This window comes from Mus caroli, chromosome 1 (assembly GCF_900094665.2).
Source record: "Mus caroli chromosome 1, CAROLI_EIJ_v1.1, whole genome shotgun sequence".
NCBI lineage: Eukaryota > Metazoa > Chordata > Mammalia > Rodentia > Muridae > Mus > Mus caroli.
The window spans coordinates 171,769,574-171,783,166 of NC_034570.1; the positions used below are offsets into that span (position 1 = coordinate 171,769,574).

The following is a 13,593-nucleotide window of genomic DNA, read 5'->3' on the forward strand; positions in this document are numbered from 1 at the left end:
GAACTCGGTTTGTGGTGTGCTCAGGTTTGGATCTCTGGATGTTTGCTGGGTTGATGCCAGGCTCACAACAGGAGGCTCACAGTCCCCTCTGATATCCTCCCAGGTGGCTATCGCCATAGTGTGTACATAGAGGAGGTGCCTGCTGAAGTGGCATGGCATCTGTGGTGGCCCACCGTGGCTATTCCTAGATACAAACGCAGAAGAAAGGCGTCCATCTGTTCAGCACACATGCTGGGAGACTCATAGTGGCACTGCTCGTAATAGCCCCAAGCTGGGAACTACTCTATCACACTGAGCACGGACTACCCACCACTATGCGCTGTGGATGAGGCTCATGCACAAGACTGAGAGAAAGATGCCAAGCACAAAAAGGCACAGTTCCATTTATGTCAAGCACAGGAGACAGCCAAGTGTGGTGAGAAGAAGCCAGGAGAGGTTATGCTGGCTGTGAACTACAGAAAGAACATGAAGGGGCTCACATAGAGTCCCATAAGGATGCTTCTTGACCTTGGTGCTAGTCACGCATGCATTTAGTGAGCTGTGGGCAGCAAGTTTCCTGTTTTAGTCCAATGGATAAGAGGGCCAAACCTGATGGTAAGAGGCCTCAACCACTTATCAGGGTTCTGGCTAAAAACTCCTATCAAGTCTTATAGCATTTAGGTGACCTGTTTGTGCGGACGTTCCAAAGGTTCTAGGCTCAGAGGTAGAGCTACAAAACAAAACAAAACAAAATCTCAGGTTATGTAACAACTGAGCTTCCTGGCTTCACAAATTCAACTGTGTATTTATTGTATGAATCACAGCGACAACAGATTACCACAGCAACAACGTTGCATCTGATGTTCTTGTTTCTTTTAAACAAAACAAAAAAACCCCATTATATCTAAGTACCCTGTAGCTGTTTTCAGATGCACCAGAAGAGGGCATAGGATCTCATTTCGGATGGTTGTGAGCCACCATGTGGTTGCTGGGATTTGAATTCAGGACCTTCAAAGAGCAGTCAAGTGCTTTTAACCGCTGAGCCATCTCTTTAGCCCTCTTCTTTTTTTTGTTTCTTGTTTTGCATGTAAGTACGTGTACCATGTGTGTGTGCCTGAGGACTGTGGAGGCCAGATCCTCTGGAACTGGAGTTACAGATGCCTGTAAGCCACCACATAAATGCTGGGAACCGACTCCGGGTTTACAGAGCAGCAAGTGCTCTTAATCTTGGGGCCACTTCTCCAGACCCTGCGGATGATTTTAAAACCTAGCTCTGAAGAAGGCATCTTCAAGATGGCTAAGGCCTACGCCTATCAGCACTTGGGAGGCTGACGGAGGAGGATCAGAGAGTCTGAGCTATACACAGAATTTGCAACAAGATTGAGAAGGAAGCTGTGTCAAAAACTGTGGTACTGATGGACAGCTCCGGCTGTCAGCAGCAGGCAGCTACCCCTCAGCACACTGCAACCACGGAAACCATGCTAGGATGATTTCTGAAGACCCTAACCCTTCACAATACAAGCAGCAGCTCCATGGCTTGGTACACTTGCCCACGCTCACCAGACTGCCTTCCCTCCGCTCATTACCTTGGTCCCCCTCACTGTGCAGTGCAAGAGGTGCCCTCCAGTGCCAGTTGGATGTGGCATGCTCCAGGGCTTGGTCACAGGTCTATGGAAGTATCAGGCTGAAGTTTTGGGAGTCAGGATCCAGTGAATGACAGGTTGTAGTCTGTGTCTCCAAACGTGTTAGCAATTGTCCTCCTTTTGATTGTACTGCTGCCCAGCCACCATGACACGACCAGGCTTCCCTCTGCCATGATGTACTGCTGCACCACAAGACCAAAGCAAGGAGGTCTCATGACCGTGGTCTGAAACCGCAATCAGATAAACCTTTCTTCCTTTTAAGTTGACTTAAGAATTTGGTCTCAGGGCTGGAGAGATGATGGCTCAGCGGTTAAGAGCACTGACTGCTCTTCCAGAGGTCCTGAGTTCAATTTCCAGCAACCACATGGTAGCTCACAGCCATCTGTAATGGGATCTGATGATGCCCTCTTCTGGTGTGTCTGAAGACAGTGACAGTGTACTCACATACTCACTCAGGCCCAAAGATTTATTACTATAAATAAGTACACTGTAGCTGTCTTCAGACACACCAGAAGAGGGTGTTAGATCTCATTACACGATAGCCATCACGTGGTTGCTGGGATTTGAATTCAGGCCCTTCGGAAGAACAGTCAGAGCTCTTACCCATTGAGACATCTCACCAGCCCGTAAATAAATCTTTAAAAAAAAAAAAAAAAAAAAAAAAAGATTTTGGTCTCAGCAACAGAAAACTGACCAGCACATTTTGCTACTTAGAAATCAGGCTTGCAATTAAGCAGAGGAATAGAGTCTCTCAGTAAAAGGGGCTGGGGCCTTCTTTCCATTGAGGCCCCATCATTGCACTAATTGAATGTATCACCGAGTTTCCATCAACACTGTTAGATAAAGGGGGCAGAGGAGCATCCTGGGAAATGGAAGCAGGCTGCCTGCTCCTCCTTGGATACAGAAGAGTGGGCGAGTGGGCAAGCCAAGTGCAGTGCAGTGAGAGCCACTCACAATCATGCAAACAGGGCACGAGGCTTCATCGCTGCCATACGTTAGGTAAATGAAGAGGAACTGGAAAAATGAATACAAATCTCTTTTGAATTAGGTATTGTGTCTTTTTATTTCAAAAGAAAGATACCAAGAAGCAGAAGAATGAAGCAGTTAAAATCAGCAAAGCTGCAAAGTAGGAAAGGAGCTAAAAGGGAGACAGATCTGATTGGATGACAGAACCATTTCAGTGCAAACCCCAGGATCCAAGGCTGCAAGCCTAAGTCACAAGTCCGACCCCAGCAGCCTGCTGACCCAGCAGCAGCAGGGCGCAGCCCTTTCTGTTGAATCCCAGCTCTGCACATTCTGGACAGATCATGCACATACATGTTATACTCGGAGTTACATGAAATTGCATGCAATTCACACAGAACATCATTGGAAGGCACTGTATTGTGTAGCAGGAACTGCTACTTTCTGGCAAGTCTTCCTAGGCTGGATCACAAGTGGTCCTCCATATGCAATCATGAGAAACTTTGGTGCCAAGCTCCAGCGCTACCTGATCCTCCTCAGCCACCCATCCCGCCTTCCCTCTCGCCCCTCGCTTCCCCTTCCTCAAGCATGGGCCAAGCTTGGAGGAAGGTGTTACTTGATGAAATCGTGTTTTAGACAGACTTTCAAATAATCTCAGTCAATTGAGCAAAACCTTACAGTAAGCTGTGGCCAGTTTCCTTTCTCCTGAACTTTAGCAAGGCCTATAGTCCCTAAGATTCACTGAGATAAGATACACAGAGTTCCAGCTGGCAAACGATTTAAAACACAACTCTCCCATCCTGGAGGAGCATCTACTTAACTCCTCAAGTCTGACTTCAGTCCACTCCCGACTTTAGGGTATAAAAGTCCCAGTTGGCAGGCTGCAAATCTTCACCACCCTTTACCAAGGAGTCCAGCTGTGGGCGTGTTTAAAGGACAGAAGCGCACATTCCTAATATCTACAGCAAAGGACGAGGACACGAGACTCTAAGTTCAGCGTGTTCTGTGAGACAAGGGCTCTAATGCTCCAGCTCATCTCTAAGACTGCCCCTTCCAATCCCACCCACTGTGCTATCCTAGTGTATGTTTTTTGGTTTATCAAGTTGAGGTCTGAGAAGGAAAATGTATTTAAGGATTTAATCTGCTTCTTGAACCAGAAAGGGTCATCACTGACTTCCTAACCTGTCAAAAAAAACCAAACGAACCAAAACCCCACCAAAACCAACCAAAATCTCTTAAAAACAAAACAGGAAAAAAAAAACACAAACAAAAGAAAAACAAACAAAATCAATGTTAGAAACAGCTTTTAAGCCATACACTGACCTACTCATTTTGATTGCCAGAGGCTTTCCAGAAAGCATAAAGGAAGCAGGAGGTTTGCATCAGGCAGAGGGGCTGGACCTTCTCTCACAGGTTAGGCCTCAAGTCTTTCTAGCTGGAATCCTTAAGTTCTGTTCTAGATAAACTACAGATACAGTGGCCTTTTATCTTCCAATAGGGGACCCTGGAGATTAAGTGGGTGGCTACAGATTACAGAGGCTGCCTCAAAAGTACCCCATGCCTGTTAATGTATTATATATTTTGTATCAACTACAGATGCCTCAAGATAGCTTGCTTACATTTATGGGAATAACTTGATCCTTCCCTCCAAATTTACACACAATAAAAAGCAAGTCCTGTCTGTGGGAAATGAATCTCAATACATAAACCAGGAAAGAATCAGAGTAAAATACACTAGTAAGACAAGATGCCCAGACTTATCTTCTAGTCACTTATCTGAAAAAGCAAGCAGTGGGGCTGGTGGATCTCTCAGTTCCAGGCTATTCTGGTCTACAAGAAGAGTTCGAGGACAGCCAGGGCTACACAGAGAAACCCTGCCTTAAACAAATAAACAAACAAACAAACAAATGAGAGATCACAACATTTAAACAGTATCAGAGGGGACTGTCAATTAATTGCAGTAAAGTTGGAGTTTAAAAACAAGAAGCTAGGAATGAATGGACTTTGTAATAAAAAGGGTAGAGACAGACTCATATTGTCACCTTTTCAAGTTGCTAGTGACACGGTACACAGTAACACAGCTGAGGTGCATTTTCCCCTGGCAAAGAGGAGGGTTAAGATACTGCTCACAGCGGCGCAGCAGTCAGCTAGCTTAGAAACAGCTTAGAAACAGGCATGAGTACACGGGGCTTCCTACCGCGGAAGAAGAGAAGAACCTCAGAGAACACTGGCCTTTCTGATGGCACATGCTTGTCCTGAAGCCACCAAGCTGCCCTAGTGCTTCAGCAAAGCACACAGCTGATGTAGCTGGGACTAACAATGGCCGCTGTCTGGTCTCAGAATGACCGTTTGCTCTTACTTCTTCACTCATAAATAGGATATAAAGATTTCACCAAACACGATCTAGTCATTTTAAACATTCAAAAGCTGCTCTTTAAGATCAGAGAGAAGGGGGCTGGAGAAATGGCTCAGCCATTAACAGCACTTTGTATTTTCAGAAGCTCCAGCATCCAAAGGGTGGCTCACTACTGTCTGTAACTCCAGTTCCAAAGGGTGGCTCACTACTGTCTGTAACTCCAGTTCCAAAGGGTGGCTCACTNACTGTCTGTAACTCCAGTTCCAAAGGGTGGCTCACTACTGTCTGTAACTCCAGTTCCAGGGGACCTGGTGCCCTTCTTTGACCTCCACAGGCAGCAGGCACATGTGTGGTGCAGAGATATATACATGGAGGTAAAACACCCAAATGCATACAGAATAATTCTGTTTCTTGGGTGAAATAACAAACTGATTACAGCTTGAGGACATGTGAATGAAGAAACTCAAACTACATCCCAGAAATAGAAGGGACCTTACACACATGTAATCTGGCAGAGTCCCAAGTCAATGGCTGGGTGCCTCAGGGCTCACATCCACAGTTAAACAAGAGCACAGAGACAAGATACACATCTGAGATGTCTCACAGGAACCACAGATGCCTGAGTTCACTGTCAGCAAGTGAAGCAAGGTGTCCAGAGTAAACAGAAATTGTATCTAGATTTTAACCTGCCCCCCCCCCCCCAAATATTGAGACCTTCCCAATTACCTTTCTGAGATACAGTTTTCCCAGGCAAAGTGCAAAGCTGGTACCACACACTACGCACCAAGGTTGGTCCCCAAAGGGCTAAGCCAACTTAATTCTACTCCTGATACACACGAGAGGCCTGATGGCTTTGGCATCAAGTAGGACTTGTGGTTTTAAGATTGTTAGATGACCCCCCCCTCCCACCCCCAGGACAGACAGACCTCAGAACTGAGGATCAAAATACTCAGAGAAATTCCACAAGTTAGAATATCAAATGCCAAAACTCGCCTGGAATGACAATCTTCTATGTCTCTACTAAAAGAAGTTTAAAATCTTAAAAACAACAAAACAAAATCAAACCAAAACTTTATAGGAAGGCTGGGTAGACAGAATTGACTATAGAGAATATTGAATTTCAAACATTTCATGATTAAAGCTGCATTTTGATTTTTTCAATGCTAGGGACCTCATACACACTATGTAATCCCACCACAACAGCGATGAATCCCAGAGCCAGACTCGATGCACACTTCCTTCTCTGGGGTTTTATTTCCTTTGCGACACCCAGCACTTGCTAACACCATATTTATAGGCAACATCGCTCACTGCCTGTATTAGACATGTAATTTTCTTTTGAAATTTCTACTACTAAGGACATCTTTCTGGACTCAGAAGGGGACAACTGAGTCCCCTATTTACAGAATAAATGGAGACTGTCACTTACAAATAGCTCTTCAATGAAGAGCATGGACATTTCTAACTTTTATTAGAATGTAAAGTTCTCTTAACTCTCAGTTTAGTTTTTGTTTAGAAAAGGCTGGATTTAGTGATGAGTTCAGCAGTGCTCTTGAGCTTCCTAACTCCAGAGGGTCAAGTACTCGCTCTCTCTCCGCCCTTATCTGGGCCTCCTTTATCCAGGAATCCTGGAGTTCCACACCAGAAACTTCTAGAAGCTCTTTATTGGAATACCCAGTAAGCTTCAAACTAGGGTGTGGTGACTGATCTCTGGTTCACACACTTAACCAAAGCTTCAGTTTTCACTTATTCTCTGTTAATGAGCAAGCACTGGAAACCTAACAGGTGCTCAGGGAGTTTCTACAACAGCATCTATAACCGAAGGGAAAAGCAGTTTCCCAAACACTCTCCTCCTCACACAATCCCTATCTTTACAATTTCAACAAATAGAACCAATGATTGTAGAAAATTCTTTTTAACATCAAGTCACAGTAACCAAGTCACTTTCTACCCTTTCAGTGACTGTTGCTTTACAAATTAACATAGCTCATACTTCAACAATTTTCAGATTTACCCTAAAGCCCCACCTTCCATTATGTGAGGTATTTATTAATATTTTACTGATAGAAGGCCCCTGTCTGTAAATGGTAAATCTACTGTACCATTTTACTTTCTTTTCTAATCAACTAATCAACCTTAATGTTTAAATTTTGAATCTTTCATTGTTCCAACATTAAGATATAAAGAAAAAAAGGGGCAGGGCTAGAAAGCTAGCTGAATTGGAAGAGTGCCCGGCTCCCTTGCAAGCACAAGGCCATCAGTTAGATCCCAGAATCCATGTCAAACAGAGCAGCTGGGTGTGGTGGTCCAAGCTAGGCAACCCAGCAGCAGGCAGCAGACAGGATCTCCCGAGGCTCACTGGCCAGCAGGTCTAGCTGAATTTGTGCCCCGTCTCAAAGCAGGTGGGTGCCAAGGGTGAACACTGGTTTCTACCTGCTCACACACATTCACCCACAAAGAGGCTTTAGAAAGAATCTTGGTACTTCAGAAAGCCACCAAGGTAAACATAAGGGAACAAGATTTAGTCCACAGCCTATTTTGATGTTGGGAATAGAAAGACTATATCATATCCCCGCCCTCAACCCCAAGAATATTTGGCATAAATAAATGGCTTCTCTTGAGAGATTGATGATTTTAGTTTCTCAAACAGGTGCATGCTTAAGTAAAAGCGATTCCTGTACGTACATGTTCTCCAGGATCTTCACATAAAGTACTGACCAGAATAACTGTTTAGTCAGATTCTTTAAAATACAACAAGTTTTGATTTGAAAAAAAAAAAAAAAAAAAGGAACTGAACTTATAAAACAGTAAATGCCTCTCACCAAAGAGTCACAGGCATCAACTCCAGTAAATTCTTAGGATCGTTTTCTATCTCAGAGCTCTGGGGAGATGATCAGATACCAATTCTATTAAGAACAAAAATGCCGTCACCAGGAACAGGTTGAGTCTGGAAGTGAAAACTGTCCTGCCTTTGGAAGTGGGTTTTCTAGCGTGAGAGAGGGACAGGCACCCCCTACACTCTGCTTTTATGTTCATCTCGAGTTCCTTTATGCTCCAAGTTTTTATGCTTACGACCCATAGGATTTTACTGATTTGTTTTAGACACAGTTTCTCTATGCATCCCTCCCCGACCTCAGATCCACAATCCTCCTGTTTCTGTCTCCAGGATGCTGGATTACAGATACGCCCATAGGATTAGAGACCATGGTAAAGGGCTTAAGTAATTCTCATGGTGACAAGAAATCAAACAGTTCCAGCAGCCCAGCCTGGCAAGCCCTGAATCATACAAACATGAACTCTTCACAGCCTCACAGCAAAAATGGGCAAAAGTTAAGAGATGGTAATTTTATCTAAGCAAATGGAAAAGCTTAGGACTTGCTGCTTAATTCATTTTTGAATTTAAGTGACTTTAATTTGTAGATAAAGCAGGAGTATAAGTTGGAACAAAAAGAAGAATCAGCTGGCGTCTTCACAACAGTGAGCAACACAAAGTGGCTGCAAATGCAAATTAATGCCAGGAACAGGAAGTACACAGAGGATGGGGGAGCTTGAGATAGATGCTGGGGTCTGATAAAGGGGGAAAGATACACACACACACACACACACACACACACACACACACACACACACACAGAGTTGTACTTCTAATGAGGAAATCACAGTTTGGAAAATGGGACTTTGTAATAGATAAAGGTGCTGAGGCATATATATATCCAACATAAAGAGATCACTGTAGAGGGTAGACTGCTACATTTAAAGTTAATTACTTGGCAATATACTTTAATATGCAAATTAGATAAATTAAAAAAAAAAAGAGAACCGTGTAAATAAAGTGAAATATATATATGACTGTGTTATAGGACAAAAAAATGGAGTAAAACACTTTTCACCACGTTGACTACAAGCTGTGCTGGGAGAATGTCAGACAGAAGAGGCACACAGCACTTACTGCAAAACAAAAGGTAGAAAGATCATTACATATTCCCTTCGTGTTTTCCACTACGCCAGGCTTGGATGAAATCTTTAAAGAACAGTGACATGATGTTTAAACTGTAAACAGTGAAAGCCCTGGGCTTTCTAAGGTGCTGCTTTCACACCTAGTATCACTTGGTTTGGAATTAACACATCATTGCAGGAGACCATCTAAGTGTCACAAACAGGAAACATGCACATACTGCAATTTTATTTCAACCGCACAAATGAAGAGTTAGTGTGTAGGAGAGTTAACTGGAACAGTTATGGTGGTGACAGCAGAGAACTGAAAACCTAAACAGGAAACGCGCCTGCGGCGTGAGGACCAGACATTCACCAGTGGTTCGTCTTCAGTTCTGAGGGGCGCGTATTGAACAGACTCTGAGATCATGGTTACTATTCTGAAGAGACTCCAGCACCACGCTAAGGTTTGTACATTCAGTTTGTTTGCTATGGACGTGCTAGCCATTCAGAGTGTATTGTAGAGTTGTCGCAGGTCAGATCACAGTGTTGAGGAGAGCAGAGCCTTCCTGTCATCACAGACGATCCCTAAACTGGACTCAGCTGAAGACGGTCAACACACAGAAGCAAGGACCCATCATCACAATATGGTTCCAAGGAACAGTTTTGGGAAAACAACTCAAGCTTTAGCTTCCGATTGTAGTCACTGAAATCTCTAGCGATGGCACGACTGTCCTGGGTGACAGCGAAGCTTCCAGGGAGGAGCACATTTAGTCATGTGGGAGAACGCACTATCATGGAGGATACAGATGCAGCATGAGCCAATGTCCGTTCTTTTTTTTTTTTTTCTTTTTTTTCGTCATTTTACAGACATTGTGTTAAAATATTAGACCAAGGCACAAAACGTTTAGTGCATAAACCAGCTTTGTTTAGGACTTAGCATTTGACTTCAGCATTTTTGTCTCACTTTGGACCATCTAGACCCAGTACTCTAAGTACTACAGACTATTTAACTTTAGCAACAAAATGAAAAGCGATTTTTGATCAGATCTGTAAGGGATGTACACAGGTACACAATCAAAGTAGTTGCGTAATCAAACGTTCAACAGTAAATGAGATGCATACTTCTTTTAGAACAGCGTACATGCTTGCCGCATCCTTAATGCCTTTACTATTCCTGCGAGACAACGACTGATGGGTAGAGAAAGCCAGAGTTGACTTATGATCGCTCATCCCTCACACTTTAATCTAAAGATGAAGTTTCTACAGAAACAAACACTCTTAACAAAAACCCCTCATTCCAACGGCTCTGCAGTGGGGTTAGCTGCAAACCGCAGCATTTAGAAAACTACTCTCATCAGGCTCTGCTTTACAGCCGAGACAGGAAATCTAGAAAGCAAATGAAAGTGGATTGTATCTACTATTTTTTAGTAAAAGTTTTGATAGCCAAAGATTCCAAAGCAAATATGGCACATTAATAACTCAAGCATAGATCATGATGGACAGCCTGGAGAATTTTTGATTTCCTAGATTTTCCAAAAAGCTAACATTACAACATATAGAATTTTCTCCCTTATTTTAATCTTGCCAATTATAAAGGGGTGGAACATATCTATCACACACTCTCGAGCTCGATCACTTTCTTTCTCTCTCTCACCTGTGCGCGCGCGCGCGTGCGCGCGCGCGCACACACACACACACACACACACACACACACACTCAGGGTATAACAGCAGACATTCCCTACCACTTAAGCCTCACTTTAGTTCTATTAAAAGAAAGCTGCAGAACTCCTCATTGGTCTCCCTTACCTAGTGACTTATGTGACCCTGGTTGCTGCCATTATTGATATTTCTTGTATTTTAGCACAGCAAAGGTCAAGGAGCAGCCGCAGAGTCAGGAGCGTGAACCCAAGCACTGCAGCACTGTGGGGGCCGAGTGAAAATAACTGCCAAATTCAGTGATCAAACTTCTGAGTTCCATAGTGAGACGGACTCACATGTTACGCTCAAAATCATGTTTCAGACCGTTGAAATTGCTGGTTAAAATACAAGTAGCTGAAGACATGATGTAAAAGATTAAGTACTTGGTTTTGTTAACATGTTTACTGATTAAAGTCACAAAATATTTTTCATTATAATTCATGCAGATAATTGAGAAAAAAAAGATAGTGCAGAAATTAACTTTAAATAAAAAATTATTCCTTCCCTTCCTCCCACTTCCCTATATTCTACAAAATATTTTCCCTGGGACTAGGCCCTGAAAAGGCCACTACATATTAGTGTGACATGCATTATTGTCTGTAATTAAAAAAGCTAACTTTGTGGTGATTGTAATTACATTATAAAAATGTCCACATGCATATGTCTAAAAAAGGTTGAAAACCTACAGTAAATCTATAATAGAATGTTTTCCATTTGACCACTGTTGGTTATGTAGAAGTCATAGATTTGGTAAAGCATTGTAACAATTTAGGAAGGCATCTAAATCTTTAATTTCTGGACGGACTTTATGTTTTAAACTACAAAATTGCATGAAGGCTAACCCGAGAGACTTCCTATCATTCTAAAATTCCTCGAGTGGGACTGAACATTTTGGGACCTTTCGTATTAAACGCCACCCTTTGAAAGCACATACAACCCCGTCTGTTCCATCCTTTATGATCTTAGCTTTCACGGAATATCAAATATGATAGGAAGGCAAACCTGAGAGAAACATTTACAACGCAACAGCAGAGCTTACTAAATCAAATTCTTCATCAGTGCCCTCTGGAAAAAATCTCTTAAGCCTTTCTCGTCTTTATTTTAGCAATGGATTATGGAAAACGTGCAGACTCATCTAGACATGAAAATATTTCAATGCACGGTGATCTTGCCTGATGGGTTTAGTACTGCTAAGGGAACTCCAATATCATTCTCCATCCTGTGGTAAAGGTCAGAATAAAGCAGCACACTGAGGGGACAGCTGATCGCCAGTCGCTGTCTGAAGGCTTTCAGAGGTTGGCGGTTTCCCTCCCGACCGTGTATCCATTTTCTTCTCACAGCTTAAAAGTCTGGGGTAAGAGTTGTGTGTAGGAACTTTTGTTTTCTCCAGATTCAAGTCCTGCCCCTCCACAGTTTGCTTCTTTATGCAGTGTTCGACTTGCTCAGCTCCTGCCTGATTGCTACAGCAGGGAAGAAACGGTTTCCAAAGTCAATCCACCAGAGGAGATACAGAGGAACCTTCAAGGTTTTGTTCTAACTGTTCCATACAAAGATACAGGAGCTACATCCTCACTGCACAGATACTAATCACACACGACTATGTCCACTTACCCCATCCCTTGTAGATTTAAGACAAGAACACTGGTTCTGTGGGCTCCAAAACAAGGGCAGTGCAGTGGGAAAGGACGAGTGGAGAGAAAAATCTGCCTGATTGGTATTACACCAAATTCTACACTTGACACTTAGAAATCTGTTTATTTTCATTTTTACAAATAACTTCAATGATAAAAAACAAAAACAAACAAACAAAAAAAAAACCCAGCAGCTTTCCAACAACCTAAGCAAAGGCTAGCCGCTCCACCCTACCCCTGTGGCAGGCAACAACCTGAGCAAAGGCAACCCCCCTAAGCTCCCTTCCCCCCCTCTCCCCCTCAGGTGCGAGTGTGAAGTCTACAGGGACGTGCACCAGGTACTTACCATCAATAAGCTCCTCCTTCAGCTTTGCTAGCTCTTTTCTCATCTCATCTAAAATGTCCTGAGGTACCAAGAGAAAACACCAGGAAACAAAACAAAACAAATAAAAATGAAGGGATGTCTAAGAGGTTTCTTGTTCAGATAAGTATCATAACATTCAGTTCTTGTATGTGTACGTACCCAGGAGTCTTGGGTATTATTTTACAAGCACAGGGCCCCAACCCCCTTTGGTAAGGCAATCTCTTCCTGGTGGAAGTCATCGAGTAGACCAGGCTAGCTGGCCAGCAAGCCAAGGACACCATGCACCAACATGCCCGGCTTGCTGGGCTCCCAGCAAGCTCAGTCCTTATGCTCAGCTACCCTGACACTTGATTACGCAGTTCCAATTCTACCTCTTAGGACAAAATTGGCCTGGGTAAATTCTGTTTACATTATTTCCTCCTGACTCATCTTTGCTTACTCTGGCCCAGTAAGATATCAGATAGAAAGACTAGAACATCAACAGTCAGTCCTGTCACTCAGAGAAGTATAACTCAGGTGGCTGTGATGGCCGACCCTCTGGCAGCTTCCTGAGATGTGATACATACAAAAGTTTCAAGGAAGAGGTCACTGGACAATTAGCTCTTGGCAAATTTGTCACCTCATTTGAAGTATGGCAATTTCTTAGCACCACAGGTACCAAGTCCTACTTCAAGTACCTAACAGAGCAGGCAGGCACCTGCCACACACAGCTGCTGAGCTCTTACAATGAAGTTAGTCTGAAATGAGATGGACTGTGAGGGTTAACCATGCACCAGATTTCAGACTTAACATTTAAAACTAGTGTGGAGGCTGGTTCTTATAGAGGACCCAGGTTTGGTTCCAAATAGCTACCCGCAATCCTTTGAACTTAGCTCCAGGGGATCTGACCTCCCGTTCTGGCCTCTGAGAGCAGAAATAATTCACTAAATGAAACAATTCATTAAAATGTCAGATCATTGAGCATATATTTAACGTATGTGCATCACATGCGTGCCTGGTGACTGAACAAACCAAAAGAGGG

The 13,593-nt window shown here is 43.3% G+C and overlaps 1 protein-coding gene across 7 annotated transcripts in view; it reads right to left on the reverse strand.

Annotated features, from left to right (window-relative positions):
- Positions 1-9,107: 9,107 nt before the first annotated feature.
- The window catches only part of Enah (ENAH actin regulator), a 112,332-nt gene continuing 107,846 nt past the window's right edge, over positions 9,108-13,593 (reverse strand). For all 7 annotated transcript variants that reach the window (XM_029476902.1, XM_029476907.1, XM_021158456.2 and 4 more), the window contains 2 exons: positions 12,555-12,612; positions 9,108-12,037 (listed from right to left, as the gene is read on the reverse strand). In XM_029476902.1, the coding sequence (XP_029332762.1) occupies positions 12,000-12,037; positions 12,555-12,612 (96 nt within the window). In that variant the 3' untranslated portion in view covers positions 9,108-11,999. The remainder of the gene's footprint in view (positions 12,038-12,554; positions 12,613-13,593) is intronic.